General features: G+C 41.6%; 4 protein-coding genes across 31 annotated transcripts in view; 2 read left to right on the top strand and 2 right to left on the bottom strand.

The window, feature by feature from the left end:
* Positions 1-21115, bottom strand: part of LOC110945586 (gastrula zinc finger protein XlCGF57.1-like) — a 156012-nt gene that overhangs the window by 14177 nt on the left and 120720 nt on the right. The window lies entirely within an intron of this gene.
* slc2a12 (solute carrier family 2 member 12) overlaps positions 1-21115 on the bottom strand; it is a 163733-nt gene that overhangs the window by 45454 nt on the left and 97164 nt on the right. The gene's annotated exons all lie outside the window — the stretch shown is intronic.
* Positions 565-7926, top strand: LOC127530320 (uncharacterized). Its single transcript, XM_051936807.1, has one exon. It carries the CDS (start codon positions 817-819, stop codon positions 6718-6720), a length of 5904 nt encoding a protein of 1967 aa, XP_051792767.1. The 5' UTR covers positions 565-816; the 3' UTR covers positions 6721-7926.
* On the top strand, positions 12555-19439 carry LOC127530322 (uncharacterized). 2 transcript variants are annotated; one of them, XM_051936832.1, is made up of 3 exons: positions 12555-18453; positions 18563-18685; positions 19264-19439. In XM_051936832.1, exon 1 carries the CDS (start codon positions 12941-12943, stop codon positions 13931-13933), a length of 993 nt encoding a protein of 330 aa, XP_051792792.1. In that variant the 5' UTR covers positions 12555-12940; the 3' UTR covers positions 13934-18453; positions 18563-18685; positions 19264-19439. The 2 variants fall into 2 exon arrangements, with proteins under 2 accessions (XP_051792792.1, XP_051792791.1); XM_051936831.1 differs by having other exon boundaries at positions 12555-18685.

Below are 21115 nucleotides of genomic sequence, written 5' to 3'. Positions count from 1 at the left end.
GATGGAAATACTTCAGCAAATCATTTTCATACTTTTTGGGGCTGCCCCTCTGTGACTCCATTTTGGAGAGAGATTCTTGAGGTCCTTGAAACTGTTTTCAAAAGGAAAATGGTTTTAAATTTTAAAGTCATGTATCTGTGTGTAAATGACCTAAATTTTATCTGTTCATCTCGGTTTTTCTTATTATTTAAGTTCCTTCTGATTAAGTTAAGTCGGGTGCTTTTATTTTGGTAGTGATGTACGGCAGGATGGAGTATGGCGTCTGACAACAAAAAGTGTAGAGTGTAGGTAAAAAACGGAAAGTTTAGGAAATAGAAAACGGACAAACCATTTAAAAATTCAGCACCTGGCTAAAGGGGACAAGGTTTGTGTGTGTTTCTGTTTAATTTGAGTTTATGGTAATTTAAATTGTGACGTTTTTTATTGATGGTTTTGTGGACTTTGTGTCGACTTTGACTGTGTGTTTTAGCTAGGTTGAGTTTTTGTAGTATCGTCCGGTCATTACTCGTTCGTTTATAATGTGTATATTTTGGGATTAATTCAATTATTCTATGAGTTATTATGACAGTAAATGTATTCAAGTTAAGATATGAACATGAATGTGATATTTCGTTTTCTTTTTCTGTTATCGTCCTAGCTCTTACGGTGTCTTTCAAAATAAAACAACTGAAAAGGCATCAGTCAGAGAGCACTTCTTTAATAATGCCAGGGATGCTACAGTAAGAGCTTCACCCCATCAGTCCCACCATGCTCCTGACATCCATGATCACTGAAGAGGGACTCCATCTGATGGTCTAAGGCTGTGACACTCGCAAAATGGAAGCATCTGAAACAGCACCTTTGGATAGCAGAGACTCAGACCAAGCAACGGATGCCTGTCAGGCCAGCGAAGAGGAGAAACTTCGCCGCTCTGGTCGCACACGGATTCCAACGGAGAGGATGCTTGCATTTCAGAAGGAGGAGGCTCAAAAAAGGGAGAAAAGGCTTATTCATCTTTATGAGCAATGGAAGACCCAGGCACGCAAGGCTAGAGAGCAACTGAAGTCGGACATTCCCGAGAGCCAAATTGCTGCTCTTATTGACACTCTTGAGAAAGGTAGGGATGATGTTACTAGTCTCTATACAGACATTAGAAGCCATCTGGCTCCATCTGGTGAGACGAGACGGCGTGTTGATGCCTGTGATGCAGTGACAAAGGACATTGTTAAAATTGCTTATGAAAGAATAGCAGGCATAGAAGATTATGATAGTGAAGCAGTAAAACTACGTCTTTGTGAACTGCTTAAAAGAGATTATGCTCGCTCTGTTTATGGATCTACAGTCTCACCTTCAAGCCATCACTCTGGTAGCAGTCCCAGCTTATACTCTGTGAACTCCTTTGTAGCAGCTAAAAGGGCAGATGCAGCAGCAGAATTAGCAGCAAAAGAAGCAGAATATGAAATGTTACTGGAGGAAGTGAAGCAAAAAGAAAAGATTCAACTTCTTGAAGAGCAGCAGAAAAAAGATCTCGAAGCTCAGAAACGTGAACTAGAAAGACTAAAGGCAGAAAAGGACATCAGAGCTGCACGAGCAAGACTGGGAGTCTACAATCAAGAAGTAATGCAGGAAGATAGTGTTCACTCTTCTGTACATGACACTACAGAGCAGCAGCATGTGATTCCACAGCATCCTGTGTCTTCAGCTCCCATCCAGCATCCTCCTAATGTTCCAAATGCAGCATCTCCTCCACATACAGATGTCTCCTATCTTGCTCAAGCAGTTCAAGATAGTATAGCCATGAACAGGCTCCCAATGCCAGAACCATCTGTATTCACCGGTGATCCTATCCAGTTTATTGAGTGGAGGGCTTCATTCACATCTCTCATAGACAGAAAGAACATCTCGTCAGCAGACAAACTGCATTATTTGAGAAGGTATGTAGGAGGTCCAGCACGAAAGACACTTGATGGCATCTTCTACAGAACTGATGACGCAGCCTATAAGGATGCATGGAACCGTCTTAACCACAGGTATGGTCAGCCCTTTATCATACAGAGAGCATTCAGAGAAAAATTAGCAAACTGGCCAAAAATCCAGAGTAAGGATGCAGAGGGATTCAGAACATTTGCAGATTTTCTACATGCATGTCAGGGAGCCATGCCACATGTTAAGAGCCTTGAGATTTTGAACGACTGTGAGGAAAATCAAAGACTGGTTCAAAAATTACCTGACTGGGCTGCATCACGGTGGAACCGTGAAGTTACTTATATTATGAAGGAAAGACAGGAATTTCCAAGCTTTCAGGATTTTGTTACCTTCATGTTAATGGAAGCAGAAGTCGCTTGTAATCCCATAACCTCCTTTCATGCCCTTCGCTCGTCAGAGTCACCTACAGACAAACGTTTCCTCAAAGAAAGGAAGACTAAATCTTCTATTGTCCATACACAGACAGTTTCAGAGACTGACAACCTAGTACAGCCTAGGACAGTTTTTAAGGCACCGTGCATGCTGTGTCAAGACAGTAAGCATCGCCTGCACAGTTGTCCTGAGTTCAAAGAAAAGTCCCTAAACAAACGACGAACATATGTGAAGGAAAAGAAACTGTGCTATGGTTGCTTGAAGCCAGGGCATAGTGCAAAGGAATGTCGTCACAGACACTCATGTGACACATGCAAGGGAAGACATCCGACCTGTCTCCATGACAACAGCCTGTCTAAAGTCAAACCAGTGTTGATCTCAAATCAGAGCATCACAAATGAAAAAGCAGCAACTACATTGTCCCTCAGTGTGGAGACTAAGGAGCCATCTTCAAACACCTCCATGATTGTGCCAGTATGGGTTTCCTCTGCCAGCAATCCAGGTATTGAAAAGCTTGTTTATGCTCTACTTGACACTCAGAGAGATACGGTCTTTATTGACCAAGAAGTTAGCCATAGCCTACAAGCCAAGGCACATCCTGTACGGCTGAAGCTAACTACAATGATCGGAAAGGATGAATTAATGGACAGTGAAAAGGTCTCAGGTCTTAGGGTGCGTGGCTACAACTCTGCAACCCTCATTGATCTTCCCCATGTCTACACTAAAGATTGCATCCCAGTGAATCGAACACACATTCCTACCTGTGAAACAGCAAGGCAGTGGAATCATCTCATCACCATTGCAGATGAAATCCCACCACAGCTGGAGTGTGATGTTGGTCTCCTAATAGGATACAACTGCTCAAGGGCACTGGCTCCACGGCAAGTGATTTTGGGAGGAGAAAATGAGCCTTATGCAGTTCGCACAGATTTAGGTTGGAGTGTTGTAGGTTGTTCATCCCCTCATCTTGACTCATCATGCTCCACCAATGTTTGCCACAGAATAGCTGTCAGAGAGCTTCCTCCAGTGACTCCATCCGACGCTATAAAGGTTCTTGAGTCTGACTTTCAGGACGCCAGTAAGGATGGAAGGAAGACTGTGTCTCAGGATGACATCCTCTTCCTGGAGATACTAAAGGACAGTATTCAGAAGAACACTTCTGGACATTATGAGATGCCACTCCCATTTAAAGAGAGACCTCATCTCCCTGATAACAAGCAACTGGCCGTTGTTCGGCTTAATCATCTTAAGAGAAAGCTGCTGAAGAATGAAACCTACAAGGAGCATTACATGAAGTTCATGAGTGAGGTGATTGGAAAAGGTGATGCAGAAGAAGTTCATCATGAAGGGAAAGAAGGAGAAAGGTGGTATATTATTCCCCATCACGGGGTTTATCACTCAAAAAAGCCAGACAAACTCCGTGTTGTTTTTGATTGTTCTGCCAAGCACAGGGGAGTCAGTCTGAATAACCATCTATTGTCAGGCCCAGATATGATAAATAACTTAGCTGGTGTTCTCATCAGATTCAGGCTGCACGATATTGCGTTGATGTGTGACATCGAAAAGATGTTTCATCAGTTCCATGTGAGTGAAACTGACAGAGACTATTTACGTTTCCTCTGGTGGAAAGACGGAGAACTTTGTGCAGAGCCGCAGGAATTCCGCATGAGGGTTCATCTCTTTGGTGCCACATCATCACCTGGTTGCGCCAACTACGGTTTAAAGCATCTCGCCAAGGAGAATCAGAAACAGTTTCCACTGGCTGCAGAGTTTGTTCTGAGAGATTTTTATGTTGATGATGGTGTCACAAGTGTGCCAAGTGTGGATGTTGCTATTCAGCTTGCAAAAGAAGCTCAGGAACTCTGCAAAATGGGAGGACTGAGATTACATAAGTTCGTGTCCAACAGCAGGTCAGTTCTTCAGAGTATAAACCCATCTGAACGTGCCATCGAAGTAAAGGCTCTCGATCTTGCCTTTAATGATTCCACGCTGGAAAGAGCTTTAGGGATCCAGTGGCACATTGAGTCTGACACCTTCAGATTTCAAATCAGCCTGAAAGATCAGCCAGCAACACGTCGAGGTGTATTGTCCATGGTGGCCTCCATTTATGACCCGCTAGGGTTTGTTGCTCCCTTCCTGCTCAATGGGAAAAGGGTGCTACAGGAAATGTGCAGGCATGGCACTGGGTGGGATGACCCTCTCCTCGGTGATCTACGGTCAGCGTGGGAACGCTGGAAGAGTGATCTTGTGAACTTGGAGAAAATCATCATACCTCGCTGTTATGTACCACCTGACTTTGGACACATTGTGAAAAGAGAGCTCCATCACTTCTCTGATGCAAGCACATATGGTTATGGCCAGTGTTCATATTTCAGAAATGTAAATGAAGATGGCATGGTTCACTGCGCCCTGGTCATGGCAAAGTCCCGAGTAGCTCCTATCAAGGTCATTACAGTTCCCAGGCTCGAGTTAACAGCCGCTGTCGTCTCAGTCATGACAAGCAACATCCTGAAAGAGGAACTTGGTCTCATTGACGCTGATGAATACTTTTGGACAGACTCCAAGGTGGTCTTGGGTTATTTAAGCAATGAGGCACGTCGCTTCCACACATTCGTGTCAAATAGGGTACAGAAGATCCATCTCAGCACAAATCCTCAGCAGTGGAGATATGTCCCAACTGACAAAAACCCAGCAGATCTGGCCTCTCGGGGTTCAAGTGCAAGCGAGCTTCTCACGTCCACTTGGTTTAAAGGACCTCAGTTCTTGTGGGAGAAGGATTTGCCTCCAGCTGCAGATGTTATCACAGAAATACCAGTTGGAGATCCTGAAGTTAAAAAGGTTCAGACCCTACATGTGCAGACCACAGAGAAAGTAAATCTCACAGACCGTTTGTCAAAGTTTTCTTCATGGTACAAGGCCACTCAAGCGGTCGCTCGTCTCCTCCGCTGTGTCAAGAGAGACAAGTCAACTGGTCACAGCACAGTTCAGGAGCAAGAAGATGCACAGCGCATTATCATAAAGGACTTACAAAGACTAGTGTATGCAGATGAGATCAAGTTACTCAGCAATGGCACTCAACTTCCACCTCAGAGTAAACTGCATCGCTTGGATGTCTTTCTTGATCAGGACAGAATCCTCAAGGTGGGAGGAAGACTGAAAAATGCATCTCTTCCCACATCACAGAAACATCCAGTGATAATTCCAAAGGATCATCATGTCACTCGGATGATAATAGCTCATTATCACGAACAGGTCAGACATCAAGGAAAGGGTCTGACTATTAATGAAGTCAGATCAAATGGATTCTGGATCCTGGGAATCAGCAGAACTGTTGCTGCTTATATACGCCAGTGTGTCACATGTCGAAAACTCAGAAGATCTACAGAGGAGCAGCGTATGGCCGATCTTCCATTGGAGCGTGTAGATCCATCTCCACCATTTACATATTGTGGTATAGACTGCTTTGGTCCCTTTCACACCAAAGAAGGACGAAAGATGCACAAGAGATACGGCCTCCTTTTGACATGCCTTTGCTGTCGAGCCGTCCACATTGAAATGTTGACCGACATGTCAACAGATGCCTTCATTAACGGCCTTCGCAGTTTTATTGCTATAAGAGGAACTGTGCGTCAGATACGGTGTGACCAGGGAAGTAATTTTGTCGGCGCTAAAAACGAACTGAGTCATGCTCTAAAGCAAGTGGATGACAAGCGCTTGGCTGTCTTCTTGGCTAAAAACCAGTGTCATTTCATTATGAACGCTCCCCATTCAAGCCATACTGGAGGTGTCTGGGAACGACAGATCAGAACGGTCAGGAATGTTCTTCGTGCCACTCTTTCTCTCTCAGCAGGCAGGCTGGACGACGCCTCTCTGCGTACATTCTTCTACGAGGCGATGGCTATTGTGAACAATCGTCCGCTCACAGTCGACAACCTGAGTGATCCAGACAGTCCTGCACCTCTGACACCGAATCACCTGTTAACTATGAAGTCTGTGACAGCCCTACCTCCTCCTGGCAGATTCATCAGAGAGGACATGTATGCTCGCAAGAGGTGGCGTCATGTTCAGTATCTTACTGAGCAATTCTGGAGTCGCTGGAAGAGAGAGTATCTCTCTCAGATTGCCACCCGACAACGCTGGCATACTCCAAGAAGAAACTTGAAGGTCGGCGATATAGTCGTGGAGAAGGCAGATGATCTGCCACGTAATGAGTGGAGACTCGCCAAAGTCGTTGAGACAGTGACTGATACAGACGGACTAGTGAGAAGGGTGAAGATTCGTCTTGGAGACCAGAAGATTGGAAAGGAAGGACAGCGTTCTGAAAGGCCATCCATCGTTGAACGCCCAGTTCAAAAGCTGATCGTCCTCCTAGAGACTGTTTAAATCTCTTCTTCACGCAACAATCGTATCCTTTACACTATAAAGAACCTAGTGTTTGGACATTCTGATAGACTAATCTATGTTTGAATGACTTATAGTACAGAATAAGCACTTAAGAGGTCATTATTTAGTAAATCATTCGTGTTTGCATTCCTTATTGTTCTGAAAATCACTCATGATTGGTGGGAGTGTAAATGACCTAAATTTTATCTGTTCATCTCGGTTTTTCTTATTATTTAAGTTCCTTCTGATTAAGTTAAGTCGGGTGCTTTTATTTTGGTAGTGTTGTACGGCAGGATGGAGTATGGCGTCTGACAACAAAAAGTGTAGAGTGTAGGTAAAAAACGGAAAGTTTAGGAAATAGAAAACGGACAAACCATTTAAAAATTCAGCACCTGGCTAAAGGGGACAAGGTTTGTGTGTGTTTCTGTTTAATTTGAGTTTATGGTAATTTAAATTGTGACGTTTTTTATTGATGGTTTTGTGGACTTTGTGTCGACTTTGACTGTGTGTTTTAGCTAGGTTGAGTTTTTGTAGTATCGTCCGGTCATTACTCGTTCGTTTATAATGTGTATATTTTGGGATTAATTCAGTTATTCTATGAGTTATTATGACAGTAAATGTATTCAAGTTAAGATATGAACATGAATGTGATATTTCGTTTTCTTTTTCTGTTATCGTCCTAGCTCTTACGGTGTCTTTCAAAATAAAACAACTGAAAAGGCATCAGTCAGAGAGCACTTCTTTAATAATGCCAGGGATGCTACACTGTGCGATCTGGATGGACTTGATTATACAAGGCGTGACAAATACCTCTGGAGTGTGTTGCTGGTGGGATGTAAAAAGGCTTTGATCAGAAAATGGCTTAAGAAGGACAAACCAACAATAAACGAGTGGATCGATATAATTTATAATAAATATGTGATGGAGAGAATTACATTCAAGCTGAGGAACCAACCTGATATTTTCAAAGAGAACTGGTCAAAATGGCTTACATTTGTATCAACTATAAGACCTGATTTCATATAGATGGCAAAGATAATGCTGAACCCTTTAATAGGAAATGCTCTTTCCCTACTTCTAAACAATAATTCTGATATATTTATATGTATGAGATGCCTGTGTTGACTCTGCTGTTTGACTTACTATCCAAATCCTCCCTCCGTCATGTTATGTACCGTCATGCTATATTTGTGTCATGTTATGTTTTATGTTCTGTGCCCAGGTGGAACATGTTTGTGTTACTAAATAAAAGGAATAAAAAAACATGTTGGCCCTTAGCTATTTATTTACAAAGTAAGTGTTATGAAGTGATTAACTCTGGGATCTTTATGGGAACTCATAAACTAAGCTAAAGTTCATTAAAGGTCTTCATCAGCCCCTCAGGCCTTTTATTTTATTGGAGGACAAAAGTGGGGGATGATAGTCATCAGATCATCCCAAAAGTAATTTTACTCAACAAAATTTTATTGATTTTTATCATGATTTATGACACATTGCACACAGTACATTGTATGCTGTCTCACATTTCAAAATGGCAAACTTTAAAATTGAAGCAGGATAAAAAAGCCCTAAAAATACACAAGTTGATTATTAAGGGCATATTAAAAGTGCTCTGATAATGATACTGAACATGTTGACTTTGTGTACAACCAGAAATGACTCCCTGCTGAGAATCTGGTACTGTTATCGTCTTTGCTTACTTCATTTTACAGATACAGTGTGACACCTGCCAAAGGTGGTACCATGAGGAATGCCTGGGTTTGGAGGAAGAGAAACTGGAAAAAGCAAGTGCAGGGAAATGGAACTGCCACCTTTGCTAATAAGATGTGAATTTTGTTTGTTTTGTCATTTTCTCCCACTATTTGTTCTCCAAATGTGCTCTGAGTTGGTTACTGCTGTTAAAGAAAGAAAACAAGACTCAGAGTGCTGGGTGTGTGTGTGTTTAAAGCTTGTTATATGTAACACACCTATTTTTATTGCATTTCAACACTAATTTTTATGAATTTCTAATAGCTGTCATAATGTAAATATGAGAATGGAGCTCAATAACTCAAAGGTCATGTGACCTTTTGATTCAAGATCAACACAGGATGGGAGATTTACGCCTGGTCTATCACATGTTTCTTTTTTAACATTTGGACACAATTACCATTTTTTAATAATTTTTCATGTATTTTATGCTGTGAATGGAGCATTACAGATCAATAACTCCCTGATCATGTGACCTATTGGCTCTAATTCAACACTTAAGCCTGGTCTGTCACACACATTTCTTTTTATTACATTTGGACACATTGTTTTTTAGGAATTTTTGATATCAGTCATAAAGTAAATATTAGCATTTTAGCTCAATAGCTCACAGGTCATGTGACCCACAGGGTCCAAGCCAATGTTGATTGACAGGATTGTAAAGAGTGATCAAGACATACCACTTTTTATTCCATTTTGCTAATTAATGAATTTATTATAAATTTTTTACAGTAAGTATTAGCATTTTAGCTCAATAGCCTTCAGGTCATGTGACCTACAAACTCCAAATGTATTCAGGATTATAGTATGACACAGACTGTATATAAAGATGGACGTAGCATCTGGCTCCAGAATTGAAGCCAACCGGAAGTGTCAAAAACTTGCAATATCACGCCGTCCACTAGGGTTGGCTCCAAAAAGCTTTTTCTCCATAGACCCCAATTCATTTTTGGAAAAAATAAAATGTGATAGACTGATGTTCTACAGCTCAGGATTTTTTTCCCGTTAGTTTTCATGGTCAAAATGAGAGATCAGGTGGCCGATCTTAAAATAAATCAATACTGAATTTTAAATAAATCGTTAAAGTTGGTGGAGCCAGGGGGCGTGGCTATACTTGATAGACAGCAACAGAAGCCTCTGCGGTAAAACGTGGGCGGGATAAGAGAGTCCTCAGCCAATCCTGCCCCTAGTTGCTCTCCGGTCCAGCCTGTTTGATGACGCTTTTTACATCACTGGCTCCAAAAAATCCAAAACGGCGACCAGGAAGTAGCAAAATCCGGGCTTCATTTTCTCGGCGTTGAAACCAGCGGGTGACGTCATGGTTAGTTTACGCCCGAGTATGACACAGACTGATGAAGACACACCACATTTTATTCTATTTGGATACTTTGTATATTTTATATTAATATTTAACTGTAAATTTTGCAATTTTAGCTGAATAGCTCCCAGGTCATGTGACCTATTGGTTCAAATTCAACACAGGATGGTATATCTCACCCATTTTATTTTGAAAGGCCCAGAAGTTTCCAGGTGCTTTTGTAAGTTACGCTGAGTTTTCCAATTGTTTCTGCGTGTTTACCATAAAGTCTGTACGAGGAGCGCACATAAGATCTTGGAGCGGCTGGCTTGACCACGAAAACGAAAGACGGCTGACGTGACCGCGGTCCAAGATGGCCGCCACATAAGCATGTTGATTAGGCGGCTGCTACAGCGCGCTGGCGTATCTACTCTTCATATCTATGGTGTGTTCACTTCCATAGATATACATAGAAAGGCTAGATGGCTGATGGGACTTTCGCCGGCGTCGTCACCGGTCGGCCATCTTACCTAGGGGGACTGTTCCGGAGCGCTCTATAGTAGTGGATGGAAGGTGAGCGACCTACACAAACAAAAATACACTTAACTTGCTGAATTCTTGACGGATTTACACACGGTTCGGTTTATTAAAAACCTTATTAACGTGGCTATGATTCAGGCTGTGCAGACCTGTTGAAATTGCAGTTTTTCTTTTTGAAAATCGCTGCATAGTTGTGTGTTTGTTACAGCCATTTGCAAGGCTGCAATCTGGGAGTTTCAGTTATTATATAGGTTTCCGTGAGACCAACAATAATTTTGTGACAACATATTTTGTCTAAATGACAATTTGTGTGGATGCAGTTGGGTATTAGCTAGCAAAGAAACAAGAGGTTGTGAATGAGACATGTGAGCCACTTGGACTATTACAAAGTAACCTGGACTTAATTCTGTACAGGTGGGAAACGCATAATTACTCCTTCGTTTTAACATGATTCTCAAGCTGTTTAATTAGTGAAATATATCCTAGATTTAGATTCATTGTGATGCAGTAACTGGCTGGCTTTGTGTTTGCAAAAATACCCCCCTACAGTGCAAGATGCCACACTTTAGTGCAGCATATGGATGCTCAAAAGAACGTTCCTTCAAAACAAGAGCCTGTGGAATCACCTTTCACTTGAAGAGAAATGACTTGAGGGACATATTTAGGATAATTGTTACTGACTTAGTGGATTTGTACTTTTATAATACAAGTTATTTTGACCCTGATGTTTTAGAAATGTTTCTACCATTTGTTTACATGATAATCATTGAATATTTCTTTTAACATGTTACTGTTATTTAGGTTTTCATAATTGCATTCAAGCATGAATTACCCCAACAATATCATAATTTAGCTCAGTATTTTTGTCCTTACATTAATGTTAAAGGTAAGAAGGGTGTAAAATGTTGTCAACAATTCATATATCTTGGTATCTTCTCATGTTTTTAAGGTTTCCCCAAAACGCAGAGAAGAGGAGGTAATGGGAACTTGCTCTAAGAAGGGACGGTTTTGTTGCATCGACAAACTGCAAACTGTGCAGCGAACATTTCAGGAGTGAGGGTTTTGACAGGACAGGCAGACTGTCCGGCTTGAGGCTGGTGTTGTGCCATTTTCAACTTCCCTGCTCATCTCCAAAGGCTCTGTGTATCATTGGCCAACAAGAATATGTGATGTACGTATTGTGACGATTTCTGCAAGTTTAGGTGTAAAAGACTCAAATTCATTATGGTTAAAATATGCGGATTTTATTTTGAAATGTGTTTTATGTTATTTCCTGTTATAAAGGAAGTGTATTTTGAAAGGTCACTTAGCGCGCATACTGAGCTAAAAAGGTAAACAGTACACGGTAAAAACGGCACGGATAAACGGGAGAGTAAGGTGTAATAAGGAATTTAGCTCCAGTTGAAAGTGGCAACAAGGTACAGTAAATATATCTTCTCAAGGTTGTGGTTCAAAGGAAATACGGTGTTACTTTTGAAGCTAGTGTGACAAGCTAATGTGATATTTCTGTGTTTATTTCCATTGTAGCTCTTACGTTGGTCCTATGTTGAGCTACGTTGGTCTAAGTTGGACGCGCAAACTGCAGCCTGGTTTATGACCTGTAATAAAAGACATTCGACCATCAGTCCTGGCTTTCACTGATTTCAACTGGTACGCTACAGTAAGAGCTTGACCATTCCTCACCGCCATGCTGCACAACGTGGTCCCACGGTCTCAAGCTACACACCCACAGCAGACGGCAGGTGACAGAAGTTGGTCAGGAAAATAAAGAAAAAAGAAAGGCTACAACTAAAAATGGAAGGAGCAACAGCTTCATCGGTGAGTCCAGAGGATGTTAATGAAGACATCGCTATTCTGCAAAAGAAAATTCAAGATTATAAAACCCTGCTTCAAAATTCAAGTGAACATACCAAGCAAGAAATACAGGAAACAATCAAATTTAAGGAAAAGATGTTGGCTGACCTGCAATGTAAAATCAAGAGCACTGCAGATGAACCTCGACGCTCAGAACGTACCAAAAAGCAGACGGAAAAAATGCTTACTTATCAACTGGAAGAAGTAAGTAAAAAGGAAAAAAGACTTACCAGTTTATATGAACAATGGAAAATTCAAGCACGTGAGACAAGAGAAAAACTAAAGTCAGATATATCTGAAACTCACCTGTCATCATCTGCAGACATTTTAGAGAAAGGAAAAGATGACATTATGAAACTCTACACTGAAATAAGAGATCATATGGCTCCAACAGCTGACTTAAGGTGAAAGATTGATGCATGTGAGGCAGTAACTGCTGATATTATCAAAATCATATATGAAAGACTTTCAGGTGTTGATGGAGATTTTGATGCAGAACATGAAAGATGTCGACTACGCCAGCTACTTAATCACAACTATGCATATTCCATTTATGGCTCTACGGCTGCACAGTCAAATGCCACCAGCCATTCCACATCTTCACACCTTGCATCCAAACGAGTCGAGGCAGCGGCAGAGTTGGCTGCAAAGGAGGCAGAATACAGGATAGTGCAAGAGGAAATAAAGCACAAGGAAAGGATTAAAGCTTTAGAAGAACAACACAAGAAAGAACTTGAAGTGGAAAGATCTGAGCTGGAGCGTCTGCAGGCTGGAAAGAATATGGAAGCAGCTCGAGCCAGATTGGAAGCCTATGACAGAGAAATACAAATGTTTGATGTCCAATCAGTAAAGAGTGAGCAGGTGAGCCTAAATACTGCATCTCAGCCTCCTGCACCACACCCACCTAACACAGTCATGTTGTCTGCGCCCACTGGTGTCGCTCAGCTAGCTCAAGCCGTGCAAGACAGTATTGCAATGAATAGACTTCCTATGCCAGAGCCAACAGTGTTCAGTGGTGAACCAATTCAATTCATTGAATGGAAAGCTTCCTTCATGTCACTGGTAGACCAAAGGGGCATTTCTGCTGCAGATAAACTGTATTATTTAAAGAAGTATGTCAGTGGTCCAGCTCGTAAATGCCTTGAAGGCACCTTTTTCAGAAATGATGAAGCCGCCTACCAAGACGTTTGGAAAAAACTCAATCAACGATACGGTCAAGCATTTGTTATTCAAAGAGCCTTTAGAGAAAAGCTATCAAGCTGGCCAAAAATACAGTCTAAGGATGCTGAAGGACTAAGAAGCTTTGCAGACTTCTCACATGCTTGCCTGCTAGCGATGCCTCATGTAAAGGGACTGGAAATATTAAATGATTGTGAAGAAAATCAAAAACTGACACAGAAGTTGCCTGACTGGGCAGCCGCCAGATGGAACCGCCAGGTAACAAAGGCCCTGATGGAAGGAAAAGATTTTCCTAGCTTTCAGGATTTTGCTGAATTTCTGATGCAGGAAGCAGAAGTGGCATGCAATCCAGTCACCTCCATCCATGCACTTCGTTCTTCTGAAGTACGCAGTGACAAAGGGAACTTAAAGGACTTTAAAAGGAATAAAGCAAGTGTTTTCAATACAAATGTTGTACACAGCGACCAGCACACATCAACCAGAGGACACATGGGATCTCTGTGCATGTTGTGTCAAAATACACATCAGCTTCACAAGTGCCCAGCCCTCATGAAAAGATCGCTGGAAAGTAGAAGGACATATGTTAAAGAATAAACTGTGTTATGGCTGTTTAAAACAAGGTCACAGTGCAAAGGATTGCAGACACCTCCTCACCTGTGACATCTGCATGAAAAGGCACCCGACCTGTCTTCATGATGAGAACTACATCAAATATGTGAAAGGAGAAAGGCATGTGAGTACGGACAGTGCAACACAAAACAACACAGTGGAAGCTGCTGCTATGTCACTTAATGTTGCCAGAGAAGGACATTCTGCTAGCACTTCAATGATTCTTCCAGTGTGGGTGTCATCTGTTGCAAACCCATATAAAGAAAAACTTGTCTATGCTTTGTTAGACACTCAAAGTGACACCACATTCATCGATCAAGAAGTGAGTTGTGAACTACAAGTAGATAGCTGTCCAGTGAAACTAAAACTAACCACCATGATGGGAGAAAATGCAGTTGTAAATAGTGAAAAGGTATCTGGTCTCCGTGTGAGGGGTTACAGGTCTGCAACACACATTCCTCTCCCTGCTGCATACACAAAGGAGTATATACCTGCAAACATGGAACATATACCAACCTGTGAAACAGCTAAACGCTGGAGTCATCTGTCACCAATCAAAGATGAAGTCCCACCGCTCCTCAGTTGTGAAGTAGGTCTCTTGATTGGTTATAACTGTTCCAGAGCCTTAGCACCTAGACAAGCGATCCTAGGCAAAGATGATGAGCCTTATGCTGTTCAGACAGAGTTAGGATGGAGCATAGTTGGTAGTTCAGCACCTTGCCTTGAAACAAGTCTGACAGCCAGCCTTTGCCATCGTGTTGCTGTGAAAGAGATCCCTCCAGCAACACCTGTGGATGTAATTCGAGCATTAGAAAGCGATTTCAAAGAAGTAAGTGGAAATGACAAAACAGTGTCTCAAGAGGATCTCATCTTCCTCGACAAACTTAAAGCAGGCATACGGAAGAATGAACAAGGACAGTATGAGATGCCACTACCTTTTAAGGGAAGGCCCTACATGCCTGATAACAAACAGCTTGCAGAAGTCAGACTCAGCCACCTGAAAAGGAAATTTTGCAGAAATGAAAGATACAAGGAAGATTATGTCAGATACATGACTGACATCATCAAAAGAGGTGACGTAGAGGAAGTTCAGGATGATGGAGTTCCTGGTGAGAAATGGTACATCCCACATCACGGCATCTACCATCCAAAGAAACCAGAAAAACTACGTGTAGTTTTTGACTGTTCAGCCAAGCATAAAGGAACCAGTCTCAATGAGCACCTTCTGTCTGGACCAGACATGATAAATAATCTAACTGGTGTCCTTGTACGCTTCCGACAACATCCAATAGCTCTGATGTGTGACATAGAAAAAATGTTTCATCAGTTTAAAGTCCAAAAGAGAGATCGTAACTACCTTCGCTTTTTATGGTGGAACAATGGAGACTTAAGTGCACAACCACAAGAGTACAGGATAACAGTACATCTCTTTGGTGCAGTGTCTTCCCCAGGATGTGCAAACTATGGACTAAAACATCTGGCTCAAGAGAACAGGCTTACATATCCATTAGGTGCACACTTCATCACCAGAGACTTTTATGTGGATGATGGTGTCACCAGCACAGAGACAGTGGAAAAAGGCATACAGCTGACACGAGAAGCACGTGAACTGTGTGCTAAAGGTGGTCTGAGACTCCACAAGTTTGTGTCAAACAACAGTGTAATTTTAGACAGTATACCAGCATCAGAACATGCAACAGACAGCACAACAAAGAACCTTGCTTTCTGTGAGAAGCAAATTGAGAGAGCACTAGGTATTCACTGGAACATTAAAAGAGACTGTTTTACATTCAATATCACACTGAAAGACCAACCTCCCTCAAGACGTGGAATATTATCCACAGTTGCATCCATATATGACCCCCTTGGTTTTGTCGCCCCCTATCTTCTCAGTGGGAAAAGAATCCTGCAAGAAATGTGTCACCATGGTCCAGGTTGGGATGAGCCTCTGTCCGAGCATCTGAGGCCAAGGTGGGAGCATTGGAGAAAGGATCTCATCAATCTGGAGAAAATACAGATTGCCAGATGTTATTTGCCTGACAACTTTGGAGAAGTGGTAAAAAGGGAACTGCATCATTTCTCGGATGCGAGCACCACTGGGTATGGACAGTGTACTTACCTGAGACTTGTGAACAAAAATGGAGAAGCGCACTGTGTTTTCATCATGGGTAAATCCCGCGTGGCTCCTACCAAAGTAACCACTATTCCCAGGCTAGAACTGACGGCAGCAGCAGTCTCAGTAACAGTGAGTAACATGCTCAAAGAAGAGCTAGTTTATGGGGATGTGGAAGAGTTCTTTTGGACAGACTCTAAAGTAGTTCTAGGATACCTAAACAATGAAGCAAGACGTTTTCACACATTTGTTGCGAACAGGGTACAGAAGATTCGCAACAGCACAAGGCCTGAGCAATGGTTTTATGTTTCCACCAATGAAAACCCTGCAGATAATGCATCCAGGGGAACAACAGTGGATGAACTGCTGTCATCCGATTGGCTCGTTGGTCCTCAGTTCCTGTGGGAAGGAGAAATTCATCCTCCAGCAAGAGAAACCATGGAACTTCCAATCGGGGACCCAGAAGTTAAAAGGGTTCAAACATTGCAAACAGTGACTGGAAAAGTGAGTCTTACTGACCGCCTGGTAAAGTTTTCATCATGGTCTCAGGCTGTCGGCGCTGTGGCACGTCTCAGACGGAGACTCCTAAAGGACAAGTCAAATGCGCACTCTACTGTGAGTGAAAGAGAAAACGCAGAGCTCGTAATCATCAAAGATCTGCAAAAACAAGCATATCAGGAAGAAATAAAGACACTGAGCAAAGAGAATCAGCTACCAAGGAACAACAAGCTATATCATCTTGATGTCTTTTTGGACAGAGATGGTGTGCTTAAGGTGGGAGGAAGACTGCGTTGCTCAAATCTTCCCAGCTCATGCAAGCATCCAACAGTCATTCCCAGAGAGCATCATGTCACAAAATTGATAATTGCACATTGCCATGAAAGGGTTAAACACCAGGGTAAAGGCTTCACTATCAATGAAATCCGATCCAGTGGCTATTGGATCCCAGGATTAAGTCGATGTGTTACATCCTACATTTGCCAGTGTGTGGTTTGTCGGAAAATAAGGAGACCTGTAGAAGGACAGAAAATGAGTGATCTCCCGAGAGAAAGACTGGAACCTTCTCCACCTTTTACATACTGTGGCATGGATTGTTTTGGTCCATTCCTGACTAAACAAGGACGAAAAGAACACAAGAGATATGGCCTGCTCTTTACATGCTTTTATTCTCGTGCCATTCATGTTGAAATGTTGGAGGATCTGTCAACAGATGCTTTCATTAATGGTCTACGCTGCTTTATTGCATTAAGAGGTTCGGTTAGACAAATTAAATGTGATCACGGTACCAATTTTGTCGGTGCCAAAAATGAACTGAATGCAGCACTCCAGGAAGTTGATGCTGAGAGACTGACAACCTTCCTTGCAGAAAAACAATGTGACTTTGTCTTTAATGCACCTCATGCAAGTCATGCTGGTGGAGTATGGGAGAGACAAATAAGGACTGTAAGAAATGTTCTCAAGTCTACACTCTCACTTTCTCCTGGTAGACTCAATGATGCCTCCCTAAGGACTTTATTGTATGAGGTTGCTGCAATCGTGAATAGCCGCCCTCTTACAACAGATAACTTGGATGATCCAAACAGTCTGGAACCACTCACTCCTAATCATCTCATAACCATGAAAGCCACCACTGCATTACCTGCCCCAGGCAAGTTTGTGAGAGAGGATCTATATGGACAAAAAAGATGGCGCCAAGTACAATATCTAGCGGAACAGTTTTGGAGTCGCTGGAGGAAGGAGTATCTCCATAACATCACAACCAGACAACGATGGCACACACCTAAGAGAAACATACGAGCAGGTGACATTGTGATGGACACGGATGAAACACAGCCAAGATCTGTGTGGAGACTGGGAAGAGTCTCAGAGACAGTAGTGGATAAAGATGGACTCGTTAGGAGAGCTATGATATTTCTTGGAGATAGAAATCTGAACAAAAGAGGTGAACGTATAAACAAAGCATCCGTGGTAGAGCGCCCTGTTCATAAATTAGTTCTGCTACTAGAAGCCCCTTAAATGTAAATGAAATGTAAAAATACTGAAGGTGCTAATGTACATGTGTTCTACAAAGGTCATTTCATGTTAAGAAATTATTTGTGTTTTAAGTTGACTTATAGGTAAAACACTTAATAATTTGGTGGGAGTGTAAAAGACTCAAATTTATTATGGTTAAAATATGCGGATTTTATTTTGAAATGTGTTTTATGTTATTTCCTGTTATAAAGGAAGTTTATTTTGAAAGGTCACTTAGCGCGCATACTGAGCTAAAAAGGTAAACAGTACACGGTAAAAACGGCAAGAAGCACAGAGTAAGGAGTGATAAAAACGGCACGGATAAACGGGAGAGTAAGGTGTAATAAGGAATTTAGCTCCAGTTGAAAGTGGCAACAAGGTACAGTAAATATATCTTCTCAAGGTTGTGGTTCAAAGGAAATACGGTGTTACTTTTGAAGCTAGTGTGACAAGCTAATGTGATATTTCTGTGTTTATTTCCATTGTAGCTCTTACGTTGGTCCTATGTTGAGCTACGTTGGTCTAAGTTGGACGCGCAAACTGCAGCCTGGTTTATGACCTGTAATAAAAGACATTCGACCATCAGTCCTGGCTTTCACTGATTTCAACTGGTACGCTACATTAGGAATACATAAAGTGTTGTGCATTAAGGACATTTTAATATTTAACTGTATATTTTAGCCGGTAGCAACAAGAAGCACTGCTGCCTGTAGAAGAAGAAAACCTGCGCATGGACCTGCACCAGGATGAGCCTCCACCTGATGTTGTATTTGTACACATGTGGCTTATCATGAAATCATTTATCTCAGTGGTGCCCAGGAAGGGATACGATGGTGTTACATGGAGAAGCCAATATTATTTGAGGTGGTAATCTGTGTAAAAGGACTGAGAAGCACAGGCTGTCACTTGCTCATGTCACTCATACACTTTTATGAATAAGCATGTGCAAACTACAAGCAGGTGGAGGGAACCTTTACAATCAAAACTATAGACCCAAAACATAATTTCACATTTAGCCAAGCCAGTTTATTAAAATCTATTTATTTAAAGAACACTGATTTGGGTTCTATTTTGTGGATTTAGAGAACATAGCATTGTATTGAACTCAGCACTGATAGGTGAACATGAATTGTTAAAAAGTTACCGTTAATACTGTCCTCATTATTATTTTTTAAATATTTTTCCAAAGCCTCAGGCAGCCACTGGACAGAGGAGAAAGAGCCTGAAGAGGAAGGCCCTGACCACCTGTATGCTTTGCCTTCCTGCCCCAAGGCTACAAAGGATTAGAGCTACTGTTTATTTGGAGTGAATGTTGAATTGTTTTGTAATTGTGTGCACCTGTTAATAAAAGAAACCTTGATGTCATGTTACTGAATGTGTTTATTTAAAAATGTATAATAAAATATATGTAGGGGAGAACCGGTAAGATGAACCAACCATCCCCTTGATCTTTAAAACTATACATGAGTTGTCACGAGACCCTAAAATAAGAACACAAACATCATTTCCAGCTGGCTGTGGAATTCTTTGACTTTTGTGGTATAATTATTTTTATGCTAAAGCAGATGGACCCAGGTCTAAACTTACACATTATGCATGTTAGTGATATTCAATGTATAGAACTATGTGAATCATTTAGCAAAAGATCATTCTGAATCATTAAATTAGTTAGGTTTTATCAAAATGATGGCCATGGGGCAAGAAGAACCAAAAGCCTTGGGCTAAATGGAACCAATATGAATCACAATTCATTTAATGTACATTATTTGTTCAGTTTAAGTTTAAAATATCATGTGGGTCAACTTACCCCTTTATATTTAATATATGTATTAATTAGAAATATAAAATATCAAACTATTAAATGTTAACAAACACTGAGGATTTAATTTCACTGTGTGTGTGTGTGCAGCTATGGCAGCTAATGCTCTACTATCTACTTTTTAATTTAATATGAAAGTCCATGGTTATAATTATCTGTAAATATGCAATAACATAACGACATCTCTGGCGTTTATAACAAATCAAACCGTTTAAAAATCGGTTGAAAATTGAGCAAGCTCTGGTGAATTAAATAATACATGCTCCATAGGCATTAATGTTATCAGTGAGCCAGCAGCCCCAAGGAAAGATGGCCGCCGCGTAGCGACGTCAGCCCTCATTGGCTCACAGCGTCTGGAAGTTAGCTAGCCTTTCTAAGTATACTGACAGTCAATAGAAACTTTGAGACAGAAATGTAGGCAGAATTCTACTTGTAGGGGGGTTGTAATGATTCATTGTGGATTTACTGATGATCGAGTGCCCTGGTAGTTGAGATAATGATGAGATGTCATTTTGTCATGATTCATTGCACATGGGTTGGCCACTTTGCAAAAGTGAACCAAATACACACCAAGCAATACTCAGTGAGTCTCTGCACAATGTGAGAATGGGTTTGAAGGCCTATATAAAGGCCCAAAAAAGGCCACCATTGTTAGTCCAGTGAACAGCATCATGTTGCGTCTATCACATGAACAACGTCTCCGGGCACTGGGTATGGTGGAGACCGCTTTGAGCTACAGTGATGTATCCAGGCGTATGGGCTGTTCCCAACCCACAATCAGAAGCCTGGTCCAAAGCATGCGCCGACGGATTGCTGCCTGCATCCAAGCAAATGGAGGCCATACTCGCTATTGACTGTTGTGACTTTGTGTTTGGCAGGTGCCGTTTTCTTTTGTGAAATTCTTTATTTTGAAATCATTCTTGAAACTTTCGATTTTTGTTTCTGTATGCCGATATGCTAAACAAATGATTCATACGAAGAAAATCCAGTTTCAGGCTTCAAAATAAAAATTATGTTGAAAAATATGGTCTCTAAGTTTTTAATGACTGTCAGTGTACATCTATGTGTTCCCCCACATTGTTTCATGTCTATGGTGTGTTCACTTCCCCCACATTGCTTCATATCTATGGTGTGTTCACTTCCCCACATTGTTTCATGTCTATGGTGTGTTCACTTCCCCCACATTGCTTCATATCTATGGTGTGTTCACTTCCCCCACATT

This window comes from Acanthochromis polyacanthus, chromosome 16 (genome assembly GCF_021347895.1).
Source record: "Acanthochromis polyacanthus isolate Apoly-LR-REF ecotype Palm Island chromosome 16, KAUST_Apoly_ChrSc, whole genome shotgun sequence".
NCBI classification, from domain to species: domain Eukaryota; kingdom Metazoa; phylum Chordata; class Actinopteri; family Pomacentridae; genus Acanthochromis; species Acanthochromis polyacanthus.
Note: the sequence above shows the minus strand (reverse complement) of the source record. Positions and strands in the feature narration are given on the sequence as shown.